Source organism: Prionailurus bengalensis, chromosome B2 (assembly GCF_016509475.1).
Source record: "Prionailurus bengalensis isolate Pbe53 chromosome B2, Fcat_Pben_1.1_paternal_pri, whole genome shotgun sequence".
Classification (NCBI taxonomy): Eukaryota; Metazoa; Chordata; class Mammalia; order Carnivora; family Felidae; genus Prionailurus; species Prionailurus bengalensis.
The window spans coordinates 124,803,168-124,818,022 of record NC_057349.1 but is presented as its reverse complement, the minus strand read 5'-3'; the positions used below and the strand labels follow the sequence as shown (position 1 = coordinate 124,818,022).

The 14,855-nt window shown below is 47.6% G+C and overlaps 1 protein-coding gene across 2 annotated transcripts in view; it reads right to left on the bottom strand.

Moving 5' to 3' along the window:
• ARFGEF3 (ARFGEF family member 3) overlaps nt 1-14,855 on the bottom strand; it is a 187,922-nt gene that overhangs the window by 43,171 nt on the left and 129,896 nt on the right. For both annotated transcript variants that reach the window (XM_043592445.1, XM_043592446.1), the window contains 8 exons: nt 13,574-13,681; nt 13,012-13,227; nt 12,741-12,851; nt 11,033-11,183; nt 9,402-9,722; nt 7,038-7,171; nt 4,892-5,037; nt 2,943-3,122 (listed from right to left, as the gene is read on the bottom strand). In XM_043592445.1, the coding sequence (XP_043448380.1) occupies nt 2,943-3,122; nt 4,892-5,037; nt 7,038-7,171; nt 9,402-9,722; nt 11,033-11,183; nt 12,741-12,851; nt 13,012-13,227; nt 13,574-13,681 (1,367 nt within the window). The remainder of the gene's footprint in view (nt 1-2,942; nt 3,123-4,891; nt 5,038-7,037; nt 7,172-9,401; nt 9,723-11,032; nt 11,184-12,740; nt 12,852-13,011; nt 13,228-13,573; nt 13,682-14,855) is intronic.

The window sequence follows — 14,855 nt, the reverse complement described above, 5'->3', positions numbered from 1 at the left end:
ATACTGTTTTCCAGAGTGGCTGCACCAGTTTGCATTTCCACCAACAGGACAAAAGAGATGCTCTTTCTCTGCATTCTCACCAACATCTGTTGTTGCCTGAGTTGTTCATGTTTGCCATTCTGACAGGTGTGAGGTGGTATCTCACTGTGGTTTTGATTTGTATTTCCCTGATGGTGAGTGATGCTGAGCATTTTTTCATGTGTCGGTTGGGCATCTGGATGTCTTCTTTGGAGAAGTGTCTATTCATGTCTTTTGCCCATTTCTTCACTGGATTGTTTTTGGTTGTTGAGTTTGATAAGTTCTTTACAGATTTTGGATACTAACCCTTTATCTGATATATTGTTTGCAAATACCTTCTCCCATTCCGTTGGTTGCCTTTCAGTTTTGCTGATTGTTTCCTTTGCCGTGCAGAAAATTTTATTTTGATGAGGTCCCAATAGTTCATTTTTGCTTTTGTCTCCCTTGCCTCCAGAGACATGTTGAGTAAGAAGCTGCTGTGGCCGAGGTCAAAGAGGTTTTTGCCTGCTTTCTCCTCAAGGATTTTGATGTCTTACATCTAGGTCTTTCATCCATGTTGAGTTTATTTTTGCATATGTTGTAAGAAAGTGGTCCAGGCTCATTTTTCTGCATGTTGCTGTCCAGTTTTCCCAGCACCATTTGCTGAAGAGATGGTATTTATTCCATTGGATATTCTTTCCTGTTTTGTCAAAGATTGGTTGGCCATACGTTTCTGGGTCCATTTCTGGGTTCTCTATTCTGTTCCATTGATATGAGTGTCTGTTTTTATGCCAGTACCATACTGTCTTGATGATTACAGCTTTGTAATAGAGCTTAAGTCCAGGATTCTGAGGCCTCCAGCTTCGGTTTTCTTTTTCAAGATTGCTTTGGCTATTCGGGGTCTTTTCTGGTTCCATACAAATTTTAGCATTTTTATTTGTTCTAGCTCTGTGAAGAATGCTGGTGTTATTTTGATAGGGATTGCTAAGCATAGTTATTTTAAAGTCTGTTTCTGATAGTTCTGATGTCTGGATCCCTGGCTGAGCATGCACGCATGTGTGTGTATTTTTATTGTTTTTCTTTTTGTTTTCAATGACATGTTATTTCCTTTTTAAAAATATTTTACTTTTATTTTTGAGACGGAGAGAGAGAGAGAGAGAGAGAGAGAGAGGCAGGCAGAGAGAGAGAGGGAAACACAGAATCTGAAGCACGCTCCAGGCTCTGAGGTGTAAGCACAGAGCCTGATGCAGGGCTCGAACTCACGGGTCGCGAGATCACGACCCGAGAGCCAAAGTCGGACACTTACCCGACTGAGCCACCCAGGTGCCTCAACATATTATTTCCTAATGGGCCTCATTACTTTTTGATTGAATGTAGACACTGCACATGCAAATCAAGAAGTAATCTGAATCCTTGGGATGACGTCATCTTCTAGCAGAGAGGTATTCTGCACTATGGCTGGCACTAGAACTCTCAGTCACTCATCTCGTGTTAGGAATTGGGATTACTCCCCGTTATGACTAGTCTGTTTAAGTTTCACTCCTCCTCCTAATACGTCCCCCTTTTCTCTTCACGGTTCTGCCCCGAGAGATCAGGGTTTCATTAAAGACTCTAATCTTGCTTAGTTTTTCAATCTTTTAGCTTCCTCTTCCGAGATTAGGGGATTCCAGTTCACGGAAAGTAGTCTCAGGCACCGGGTACAGACTCTGGGTATTCTTTTTCTCCTAGATACTGGCCTCATAGCTATCGAATACACAGTTGTATTCCAATGCCTTCCAGTGATTGAACAAAAAATTTTTTTATCCAACTTTTTCTGGTTGATCCCTGTGGGAAGTTGATCTGAACTATTTAATTCACTATTATTGAACCCCCCCCCTCCCACCACACACACACACAATTTAGAGTTTAGGTATTAACTTGCATTTTCCTTGCTTTCATTTCCTTAAGCTTCTTAGGCATTCTTATTTAATATTTTGCAGGCCAAGATGCCAATATTTCAATGCTCTTTAGTCCTAATGGTACCACCTGTTCCTTCGGCAGTTCCCTCTGACTGCTGCCTTGTTTCCCTGTGTGTTTTATAATATTTTGTAAATGCTGTGAAGTCACATATGCTGGAACTTTATTTGTGAGATTCTTTTGTGGCCTGATTTGAGAAGAGTTCCTCTGGAGGAATTTCTGTTGCTACTGTCATGTGCCTGTATAAGGCTTCTCAGTCCACCAGCGTGGTCTAATTTCATATGCTGACCGTATAGAAAGCCTAGCTTATAATTTTAAATCCTACAGAGTTTTTTTTTTTTTTTTTTAATCTTTATCAAGAGCCAATGTTAGGGACAGGCTGCTAGTATCCTCAGGGACGGTGGTACTTGGATTTATTACTCATTTACCTTTGGCCTGAGTGAACCCCAGTTTTGTAAGGTTTGCATCGAGATCTGTCTCCCAGTCCCGTGGCCTCAAGAACGCGATAAGCAGAACTCAGCTCCAGCTGATGGCAAATCCCCTCGTGGCAAAGCCAGCCTTCCCATTGTTACTTAGTTCTGGACATCTTAGTATTCTTTACTTTCTTGCCAGAAAGTGTCAACGTGCTTCAAAGGGATTTATAAACCTTTACTTAACGTTGTTGGTAGGTTTCAGAGCGTGGGTCTGTGTTCCTGGCCCACCGTCATGCTAGGCATGAAGTGTCCAGAGGGTACTGTAGTGATCAAGAGTAGGGGAGAGGTATGTGAAAGTGTAGACCGCTACAGCCAGATTGCCCCGTTTCGAACCCCGGTGCCACCAATCACTAGCCGCGCATCTAGTTAGCTAAAGCGCTTCCCCTCTCCGTCACAGATTCCACGGCGGGTTAGTAGAAAAATGAAATCTGCAAAGGCCGCAGAGCAGTGGCAGCCAGCGTAGTCAAGAAGAGCCCGCGGTGGGGCTGGCGACGCCGACTTGAACGGCACCCTGACCTGGTCCTGGACGTCCTCGTCGCACAACTCCAGTTGCATGATGCGCTCAAAAGGCCGGAAGAGGGCTTCGTTGAAGTGAAAATGGGGCGGCTCGTTCCAGTCGGTGAGGACCTCCGTCAGTATGTCGTGGATGAAGGAAACAGCCTTCTGAGACACGTGTCTTTCCTTATGGCAGGCAGCCTGCGAAATTCGTGAGAGAGAAGAACACCGTCAGGACTTCGGGAAAATGGTTTCTGAGGTTCCTACCCCCCCCCCCCCCCACTGTAGGGAGGTAGAAGCAGCAATTCTGTTAAAGTAAAAGAGAAAAAAAAAATCCAAGGAACAAGTATAGATCAACAGGACACTAAAATTCAATGTTTAATCATTTAACCGAAGACCAGACACAACTCCAGTTTTACTTTAATATTTCGGGAAAAATAAGAGCTTCTAGTAATTTCTCCCCCCCCCCCCCCAATAACGTTTCAGTTTTCTTGGGCGTAGAGAACACATGGACCATCGAGACACCAGAACCTAGTTTGGGGAGTTGCCCATGCTCTCATTTTTAGCCATGCCCCAGGTATGAAGATCAGATGAGACATCGTCCCTCAGAGAGGCGGGCCACCTGCACCGATAGTGCTCTGATTGGGTCACATCTTTGGATCTTTAGCAGTCCTCTCTCACACGGACCCTGGGCTTGGATGTCCGACCTGCTCTGGAAAATGGGACAATACCAAACACCGCATGAGTAGAGAACTGAAAAGTGGTTCTGATTCGGGGTCTGTCCTCTTGCTTTCCTCGGGAATCCTAAGAATGCCACGTCAATGAGCGAGGGCTGGTCCGCTGAAGGGAGAGAGACCATGGAGAGAGGCCCACTTGTCCAGCCCACCTAGCCAAGGCCACCGGGAGCCAGCCGACCACGGACGTACAAGCGAGGCAAGCTGAGATCAGCCAAGCCTGGTTCAGACCAGAAGGGCCCCGCTGAGCCCAGCTCAGATTTCTGACGGACAGAATCATAAGCTAAGTAAATGGTTATTGTTTTAAATGGCTAGGTTTTCCGGGTGGGTTTATTATAGTGTAACAGATAACTGATACACAGTTCTTCCATGAGCAAGTTGTTATTTCCTTGCTAGAATGTTCTCAGTTTAGTGAATTAAGTTCCAAAAAGAAACCAAAAAAACCAAACCTTTATTTTATGACATAGCTCTACCAGATGAGCACTAAAGAAGGAGCAAGAATAGTTTTTAATGAAAAACAAGGCAACAGTTTTCCCATCAACTGAGAAGTAGCCAGTCGTCCTGTGTTGAAATGCTTAGTTTGTATGACAGAATTTACCCTATGAACTGCTTTGTGGGAGAGTGAAAGGGGCCCTGGTATTAATTTTGTTGAGAAAACTAGGATGTATGGTTAGTTACAGGGTGCTTCCCAGATTATATATAATCAGCTATCAGAAAAGAGAGGCTGGCAGGAGCAAAAGGCATTGTTGTAATCACGCATAAAACTGAAGCCTTGGGGCGCCTGCGTGGCTCAGTCGGTTGAGCATCTGACTCTTGATTTCGGCTCAGGACATCATCTCACGATTCGTGAGACTGAGCCCCACGACGGGGGATTCTCTCTCCCTCGCTTTCTGCCTCTCCTCTCCCTGTGCCCATACATGCCCTCTTTCTCTCTAAATAAATACACTTAAAAAAAAAAAAAAAAGTGAAGCTCCAGCCTTGGTTAAAACCGGAGCATGAAGAATGAAAAACCGGCTGTGGGAGGTACCTAGCCAAGTCACGTAACTGTAAAGAAAGAGGGTCAGGGTGACACCGTGGTGGTACCGCCCTTTGCGGCGACTCTCTAGGTGCCGTGACGGATAGAGAACTGTGATGCTTGTGCCCAGGCGCTGCTCTCGGGCCACAGTGCTCTTTGTCCGCACACTGGCTGGAACCCCCTGCACTGGCTCCACTTTCCAGGTGCTCACAGGTGCTCACCTCCACCAGGTGCGGGGCCACCAGGCTCCAGCAGCGCATCACGTGGAGCAGCGGCCGCGATTTGCTCCGCACGATCCTCAGCATGGCATCCCCAAGGCGGAACAGGTGGAGGGCACTTTTCCGGTCTTGGGTGGATTTAACTTCTCCTGTAAGAAGGCAAGACCAGAACGCCCAAACACAGAACTAGCTGGACCCATTCGAGCGCAGAGAGACGCTAAAAATACCCAGAGCGGTAGGATTAGTCAGCGGGGGGCAAGCAAGAGGAGAGAGGACCCTGGATTCAAGACAGACAGGGTGGCTCACTCAACAAGGCCAGACCCCACCCCTCCGAGTCACCAGCAGATGCCCAATGCCTGCTGTGACAAGTGTGAGCAAGGCTGTGGATGAGGAGGAATGATGCGGTGGTTAAGGAGGAGGGCGGGGGAGTCCGGCTGCCTAGACTCAAATCTTGGCTGAGCCACTTAGAAGCCGGGTTCCGTTGGACCAGAGACTTCCCTCTCCAAGCCACGTTTGTGGTTGTGCAAGTGGGGATAACAGCACTCACCTCTTCAAGTTACTTTAAGGATGGTGCTCATCGCGGGGCTTGGCACACACGTGCCGACCCCCCCTCCTAGCTCGTTGCTGTCGTCACTCATGCTCTACTTTGCCAGCCCTTAGTGGCACCTCTGAAGCCCTTGCCAAGCAGGTCAGGCCCCTGCCACTCAATAACATGCTTGTTTAACCTGCTCTGTCTGGTTCCGTGCAGTCCTTGCCTACTCTGACCTTTTGCAATTTCTTTTCCCCCATCACCTTGGTCTTCTCCCTTCTTGTCACTTTCTTCTCACTCATGTCTGGCTTCTGTCCTGCCGCCTACAAAATGCTGATCATTATCACGCTCCTCCTTTCTAATTAATCTTGCCATATCAAATAAACTTCAAAATGACAGTAAGAATAATCACTGACATTCACCGAATGTTTACTCGCCATCGAATGCTGTGCTGGTTCTTTAGGTGTCTTCAGTCACGTTATTTTTTTTTTAAAGTAAGCTTTAAACAAACGTAATTATTGCCATTAAGAACAATGAAATGTCAGGAAGGTAGACTGACTCGCCCAAGACAACGCAGCTGGTAAATGGTGAAGGCAGCATTTTAACTCCCGTGTGATTCATTCCGAAGCAAATGCTGCCTTCTCCTCCTAGGCGTGCTGCCTCCTTCTGACCCTGCTCGTTGCTTTTCGTAAGCTGAGAGCCTGCTGATTTCTCCAATGCAAAACACTCTGGAGGCTGCCCCTGGGCTCAGGGATGCTCTGGACGTCTGATGGGTCTGGAGGTTAGCTTTATATAGCTAAGGTTTTAAAGTCTGTTAAAAACTAGCGGGGAAAGAGTTGTACTTCTCAAATCAGAATCTGCAGTAGGGATCAAAAGGCCAAACATATACACTTAGAACTTCAGATTCCTCAAGATGGAAAGGACTTCAGATGTTGCGCAATCCAACCTTGCCACCACAGCGCGTGCCCGGCCTGAACCCATCAGTACAGAGGCTCTCTGTTTCCGCACGACAACTGTGGCTGTTGACGGACAGTTGCATTTGTGAGCAACCTGCCACCCATTTGGGACCCACGGGCAGCTCAGTCCAACCCTGCTCCCTTCAGGAGGACTTTTCCTTTTCCCTTGGCCTCATCAGTGAAGATGGTGATATTGACTGATCACTAACGAGACATGCCTTGATGGCAGGAGGCTTCTGACCCTTCCGCTTTTCTCTCCCACCAGTCCCTTGTGGAATTAGGCACCGCTGAGCTGAACGAAGAGACACGGTTTGTGATATGGAGATGGGGTCCCCCCCTCATGTGAAGCTATCTGCACCCTGAGTAGCCACGCCATTTTCTACATCGCAAGCACAAAACTTAGTAGAGCAACCCAGCACCTGCTGTAGGTGTAGTAACACCTACGGTGCCGGCAGCAGCAACATTTCTATTCATAGAGAATAATACTGTCACTCCACCCCCGCCCCTGCCACACTTCACAGCTGGAAGACGTGCACCAGAACTCAGCCAGGGTACCGTGTGCAAAGGGAATGTGGATTCAAGTCTTCAGAGGGGCTGTTGCTATCAGGGATCTGGGCCGTTTCCCGCTACCCTCACAGCACAGTCTCTCCCGGGAAAGAATTACCTGGCATTGCCAGAGAGTAATCGACCGTGTCCGTGACAGAATGGAAGAGCTGGGACTGCGATGCTTTCTTCAGCTGATAAAGGAACCCTCCCAAAGCTGTGAGGTTCAACTTATCCGTAGCATCCTCAAAGAGCCTGGATGGAGTAAACAGATTTGTTATCTGGAGACGATCTAGCCAAGTCTTTGCGGTAGAATCATTAGGACGGTTTTGTCAAATGGGATTAATGAAAATGTGTCAACACTGAAAATAAATATATGTTATATATGTATTACTGCCGGGTACGAGTCTGCTCTAACTATGAGGTTTTAATCTAAGGGGCACAGATGATTAAAAAAAATATCTGTGTATCCCCATGGCTTAGCACAGCCATGCTAGACAGTAAGAGCATGTTTGGCAAGAAGTTGAAAATCGACAAAGCGTCGCTCCCTGAAACGGAGTAACGGGGAATAGAATCCTTAGAAGTAGCTTCAGTGTCCTAAGCTGTATTATAGAAAAGCCCACTGAGGGAATCAAGGCATTTGCTGGGCTACACCTGATGAGTCTAATGCTGGGCTTGGCCTTGAGAAGGACACAAAACCCAAGTAAACCCAAGCCTGTAAGCCCCCTCAGGGTGGGGCTAGCTTTAAGGTTGCCTCTGACACACACCCAGAGCCTTGGACTTGGTGGGAACTCAAGCATCAGCCAAAAGAACAAACATCCCTACCCTAATGGGCCTTGCAGGTTCCTTTTGTTTTCTACTCAGCTGGGCGCAGACATTTCTGGCAGAAGGAGCTGGGAAGGAAGAGGGGAGCACAGGCAGCAGGGCTTAGAGAAGGATCGGAGGCTCACTGGAGTCCAGAAGGTTGGCATTAAATGTGCGTTTATATGGCCAGCCTTCCACTGCTCTTGGGTCACCTGCTGCCGGCCCTCCCAGTCTGTGCTCATCCCAGAAGGACAAACAGCCCATGGGGTGTGACGTGCTGGGCAAGGGAGAGTGTCGCCAACAGAAATGGAACAAGGAGCCTCTTTTGAAGAGGTTATAGGACACGTAGGGGTTTTAAGACGGGAATTCGTGGATTAAACATTCGCAAACTATTGAAACAAAGACACTTTTCCTTGCTATTTTGAAATTCCTATTTTAATATTATTGACTTTCTGCGTCCTATTAACCATTTCTTCTCTCTCGTTCCTAGTAAAAAAAAAATCAGTGGTGGATATTATGCACCACCTGACACTCGTATACTGCTTTCCAGATGCCGAAACACTTTTACAGCCATCTTGTTGGATAAACAGGAAAAAGGGATTGCTGTACTGGGTTAGTAGATGGAGAAACTGAGTCTCAGCATAACTATTTATACAGACGTAGGGGCACCTGGTGGCTCAGCTGATTGAGTGCCTGACTCTTGGTTTTGGCTCAAGTCAATCCTACTTGGATTCTCTCTCTCCTCCCTCACCTGCCCCTCTCCCCTGCTCTATCTCGCTAATACATATATATACATATATATGTATATATATATAAAACATATTTATATATATAAATTACATACAAAAATAAATAAATATTATATATATACACTACACACACACACACACACACACATATATATATATAATACACACACACACATTACACACATACAACCAAAAACTATACAGATGTGACCTTGCAGTTAGCGTCAAGGCCAGGAAAGAACTCTCCTGAGCACCAGTGATTGCTATTCCGCTCTCCCACTCCCTGGCTGTCTGGCCCCCTGTGCAAACTTCACTGCACCTGTGCTGGGGGCACAATGACCCAGCGTGGAGTCTGAAGTGAGGCAGGACTACATGTGACTGGTGACCAACAGCACTTTCAACATCAGAAAGCGTCACTGCTTGGGGTTATCGTTGAGTTTTTCCTCTCGACCGTAACGTGGTCAAATAAGATATCACACTCTTGGATGTGGGACTGTAATTATCATCCAAATAATGGATTTCTCCTATTTAGCAAGCTCTCTCCTAAGTGCTTCAAGTGTACTAGTTAGTTTAACCTCACGGCTACCCTGTGAGAGAGTGACTTCGTGACCCTACTTTACGATGAGGCAATCAGGGCCAGGGGAGGTGAACCTGCCCAAGGTCACAGGGTATGTGCAGACTTCTAGACCCAGGGAGCCTGCCTCCCGAGCCTCCGGTCTTAGTCGTCAGACGGCAAGCGGTTCATTCTAAGTGCAGGGCATGCTGGGAGACAGAAGTGTGTTTGGACAAAACAAAAAATCAAAAGAGGCTTAAATGACCGGCCAGCGAATCAAATTGCCCTGGGAGTGATTTTGAGCCCAGAGAGACGGACGTGGCGCTGCCCTCCGGCGAGCAGCCGTCTGGGGTGTGGGGACCATGGCGTGCGCTCATACCTGTCGGCCTGGGTGGACAGTGTGAGCACGGCCTTGGCCGCACTGCTCCCTGTCATGAGGCCGCCCCCACGGAAGTCGGAGGCCCGGCCTCGGCTGCCTTCCCTGACCAGCTCTTGGATGGAGAGGGGCTGGATGACAGGGGCCGCGCTCAGGGAGCTCTCTGGCTCCAGGTTCTGCTCCGCAGCCGAGTCCTCACGCTCTGGGTCGCCAAGGAGTCCAGAGTCCCCCGGTGCCCTCTGGGGTTGGCTGATGGTCAGAGGGGGCTGAGGGGTGCCGGCGCTGAAATGGGTGTGTTCTAACGTGCCCACGTACTCGCAGACCCTGGACAGAGTCACAGACAAGCAGCTGTTAGGCCTTGCCGCTCAGCAGGACAGCTCCGTAAATCCCACAGTGAGAGAAAGGAAGTCTGGCCAGCTTCACAGTCCTCCCCGATCTCCCTCCTTCCTCTGGTGAGGGCCACCTCTCCCTCTCCCTCCCCCCCCCCCACTATCCACATTCTTTTTTTTTTTTGAGTTGGACCGGATGGGTTGGAAGTGGGGTAAGGATTCCTCAGACTCTCACCCCATGCTGGGAGGAAGGTGGGTAACAAAAGCCCTCTTCATCCTGTTGTGCCCTGTCCAGCTTCCTGGCTTATTTGGACTTCAGCTGTTGGAGGGAGTTTTCCCAAGGAGCCCTCTCCCCCTCCCTCTAGCGCTCTGATTAGGACCCAGGAAGCGCTTCTGTAGGATCCCAGAACGAGCGTCCATGTGGCTGGCAGGACCTCTAGCCATAATGGGCCCTCTCGCAAGGGCTCTGTCCAGCCGTGTCCTGCCTCGCCCCGACAGCCCCATATCACTAATGCTAGGGTGGTGCCCTAATCATAGTAAACTCAGAGAAGTGTCACAACGGAGAGTATAAGTGCCAACTTCCAAATTGTTCCTGCCCAACAGACCCCGGAACTAGAACGGTTCATAAGAGGCCCAGTATCACAGAGTAAGTCCAGTTACCGGTAAAGACCATCCCGGATAGTTCACTCTCGTGCTCTGTAACTGGGCAATTTTTTGACTGCGTGTAAAACGCTCTGGTACGATGTAAGTCATTTTCCTGCCCTGATGTGCTTGCGGGAGCCAGGAAGAACAGGGGGTCTCCAGCCTCCACATTAAAACCCATTTTGCTCCAGGCTGATTCACCCTGGCTTTTTCATACCCTAGCTCCTCCCAAGATGGGTTTTGGGTTTTTCGATCCTTGGATGATCTGACGGATTCTCTCTTTCTGACTCAACAGACATTTGCTGTTGGCTGCATCTGCTTTGGGGGCATCAAACTGAACCCAGATCTGGCTGGTGCTCTGGCTGGCGAGATCCAGGTGCCTGAGCCCCGCCCCTGACTCCCCATCGCTGCTCTGCTAGAACGGAGCTTGGTGCAAGGCTTTGGGCAGGTGCTGAGGAGAAGGAGAAGAAACACCTGGCCCCTGGCACCTGGCCCCTGCCTTGCCCCCCCCGGGCAGTGCCTCATTGTCCCAGGTCTGCCCAAATGCCTGGGAGACGGGCTTTTTGTCTTGGTCTCATGAGGACTGCGGAGCTAATGCCGTTTGCATCTTACAGGTGCTGTGAACTCTGTCACTGACCGGGGTTTGGGGATCTTGTCATGCACCTGAACACGTGTGGCCAGCAGTCCGGGTTGTGGCTCCCCATCTCCAGGCCTACGCTGAGGATGGCATCCATGCACAAGACGTGGGCTGTGTGCAGCCAGACCCCCTGCAGCTTCCCGATCTGTTCCAGTTTCTGCTCCACTTTGAGTTTCACTGTGCCAGAGAGACAGTCATTACCATAATGGTCCAAGGAGGAGACAGAAAGGGAGAGAGAAAGGATGGAAAGGAAAGAATGGGTCGTTGTGTAAGGGCAAAAGGCAAACAGTAGATGTCACTCGATGTCACTGGCAGCAAGCTCCTCGACAGCAGGTCCCCGTGGTTCATCATGCAAGCCACCCAGCCCGAGGCCCCACAGACCCTGGCGAGCTCAGCTCTCTGCAGTTCAGGAGTAGGGTGGGTCCTCGGCTGGTGGTTACGGTCCTTCCAGACCCATCTGTGGGTTCTAGGTCGGTCACAGCAGTGAGGATGGGCTTCATGTGCTGACCCCAGCGGAAGCCCCTTGTGCCCAAGCCCTTCTCCCACCCGTGTACTCAAACCGATAAGACAGAATTCCTGGCAATCTGTAAGTTCTCTGAGGTTTATTTAATGTCACATGTTCATGACGATGATCATCTAAACCAGGTGCATGTTTGCTCTGGGCACATGGCTACGTTTTAACTGAAGACTACTGAATCGTTTCACTCCCTTTTACCTTTATATTTGTGATCTTCAAATAATACTTTTTTAATTGCAGAGGACTAATGAGAAAGGATGCACAAGGTAACTTGATATGTCAGTTATAGCAAACGCCAAGGCAAGGCCAAATGACAATATCATGGACAATAGCCATGAATCAAGGTTCCAAGTCATTGGAAGATGGGTCTGATGGGATAACTGAGTGATGGTCCAGAACGCAGGAACACAGCATGCTTACAATAGAGGAAGCCGAACCATATTCCTGTTGTAAGAGGCAAACTGAGTTTTAGCAAAGCATTGTCTTTCATGGATGTGATACCGACTTTAGTTTTCATTTGTGTAGCATTTGAACATCAATGTTTCATTTGTGTAGCATTTGAACATCAATCATAATTTGAACATCAATTATAAAACATCTGGTTTTATAATTTTTTAAGAACCTTGAATGTAAGGATTTTTATGTAACTTACGGTTGTGCACATTACGTATATATCCTAGATGATCATCTGCTTCATTGGCTAATGGATTTTAACCAGGTAAAAGTCAACTCTTTCTGGAGTTCACAAAGCTCAGGTTTTTCTCTTATAAGAACAAAGGTTCTCTGAAGCTCCTCTCCAGGATTTCCTCCATTTCGTTTCCCTACTCAGAAAACTGGCCATTCTGCCTTGCCCCACTACAACCTGAGCGATCTTCAAATGTGTACTCTGTGCAGCACCAACACAAGCGGCTGGGTGATGACAGAAGTGTGAATAGCTCAGCCAGGGGGCCTCTGGTGTCCTACAGGACTCCTGTTAGCAGCCAAGTTGCCGGGGCCGGAATGGTACGTCTCTTGCCTTCACAGGGATCTACGATAGGCACCCTGCAGGGTCAGCCATGTAAAAGAGCCAAGCCTGTGATCCAGGCTGGGATCTTGTGATCAGCAGTAAGTATATGCTGTGCATCACACAAGGAACAGGGACAGGTGTCTGTCACATGTGCAGGGGTGTGTAGACCGCATATAAGGCGCCAGGTGGATTCTGGCTCTTTAGCTATTACCTTGTGCTATGGCATCACTGGGCTCTTGGACTTCCTTTTCCTCTTTTTCTTCCTGGACACAGGAGGCAGCTGCCATCTGGGCAAGGGCCGAGGCGCAGTTAGCTGCAACTCCTTTGGAGAAAAGAAACAATTACCCCTCACTGAGTCCACCGTCTAACCTTTTACCCAGCAGCCCTTCTAAAAGATTCGTTTTCCACGAGGGCCATTCCCACAGCGCTCCTCAGGGACACCCCGCGGGCCACGGGTCCGGGAACGTTACTCCCTCCTGTACCTAGAGCACAGCTCAGCCGCGCTGCTTTCCGCAGCCCATCGAGGCTCATGCAGATGGCATCACGTTCCTTTTGGTTCTGCTCTTTGACGCCTTCAGCTCCCAGAATGAAGGCCAACCCTTTGGAGCTTCCTGCCATGCGGCCAGTCAGGGGGGTTGATAAAGTATCGATCAAGTTCTTCCAGCAGCCCACCAGAATATAGCGAGCAAACGCCACACCTAGGACGTGAAGGAGCATGGATCATTTTCCGGAGACAAAATAAACCACCGGCGGTGAATGGCATGGGAGCTTCTGACAATCAAGTTAGCAATACTGAGGTGTATACAGTTCTACTACAGGAAATCAAATTTAATGGATATTGGATTGTGTTATACTTTGTGTTTATAAATAATGAATGTTGCATCATCAGCTAGATGTTGCTAAGTAACTTCCTTCAGGCACTTTTCTGCCAAGACGAGATGTTAATTCATTTATGTCAGCACAGAAAGCTGCCACTTAATGGTTTAATTGCTGGTAACATATGGGATGTATGTATATTCATAAACTCAAGACCCAAGTCATTACCTGCCACTGTGGAGTCATCAATTCTCCTGCCCTGGGTGAAAGGAGACTCCGTAGAAGCTGAAGCCATCAGCTGGCCCCCAATCGCACTGCTCTCTAAGCCATCAATGTCTGTCCAGGAAAAGGAGGAAGGTTTTCCCAGATTGGAACACTCCAGGAAAAACCAAAACCAAAAACCAAAACCCAAAAAAACCCAAATGGCCAACACAATATTCATTTTTTTTCCACAACAAACATCCATTGGATCTATTATGTACCAAGTAGGTAAGAATTTTTTATCAGAATATTAAAATTTTTGTTTTATTCTATTAGTCTAGTTTTCTTTCATTGCCAGAACATTCTTCATATTTTTTACTAAAAACATAAACTCTGCCCTCCCTGTTGTTAGAAAATCTATTGACTTAGAATATTTTGACGTCTGACTATTCCTTTTATCCAAAGTGGTGGCATCGTTCCTACATTTTATATGTGCAGTTTGCCCCAACGTGGATTTCTCTTTCAGAATTTCCTCGTAGGAATGAAGAAGAGAATAAGAATAATATCTCCTTGGTCAGATAATCACATCATCTGATTCCAATGTACAACAATAACTTGATAATAATATCTTACAATTCACAAAGTGTTTTCACGTAATATTGTTTTCATCGAATCTTCCAGACAACTCCAAGCGGGTAGGCAGGGTAGGTATTATTTTTCCCATTTCACAGAGAAGGAAATAAATGTTCAAGGTAGGTAAACTGCACAAGGCCATGAGGCCGGTAAAAGAAGGAATTAGGCTTAGTATGCAAGTCTTCTGACTCCCATCTGGGCCTCTTTGCAATGACACCACACACTTCGTGCAGTGTGATATAGGACCTTCATTCTCCATTTAAATTTTTGTTAAAACCAACTCTCATCTCTGGAATTAGCTCAATGAACCACTTCTTAATAAACTGGCAAGAAGAGCCTGGGATTGAGAAGATTTAACTCTGAATTAAGTAGCCTTATAGCCCCGGGCTACACTGCATCTTCTGGCTTTGAATGTCTAAGTGGAAAGGAAGGAACCACCGGAGAAGTGACCATGGAATTGAAGCATATATCCTGAATGCAACTAATATAGTTGAATACAACACAGAGAGGGAATGGGAAAAAAGGGTAGCCTAAGTTTATTCCTTGAGTTTAGAACTTGACTTTCACCAACAGGATGAGAGTTCTCTGCATGGTGTTTGAATACTATTTCATTATAGCTTTGATTCTTACAGTAAGTCCAAGAAGCCTAGAGATTTCCGGCAACACATCTCTTTTT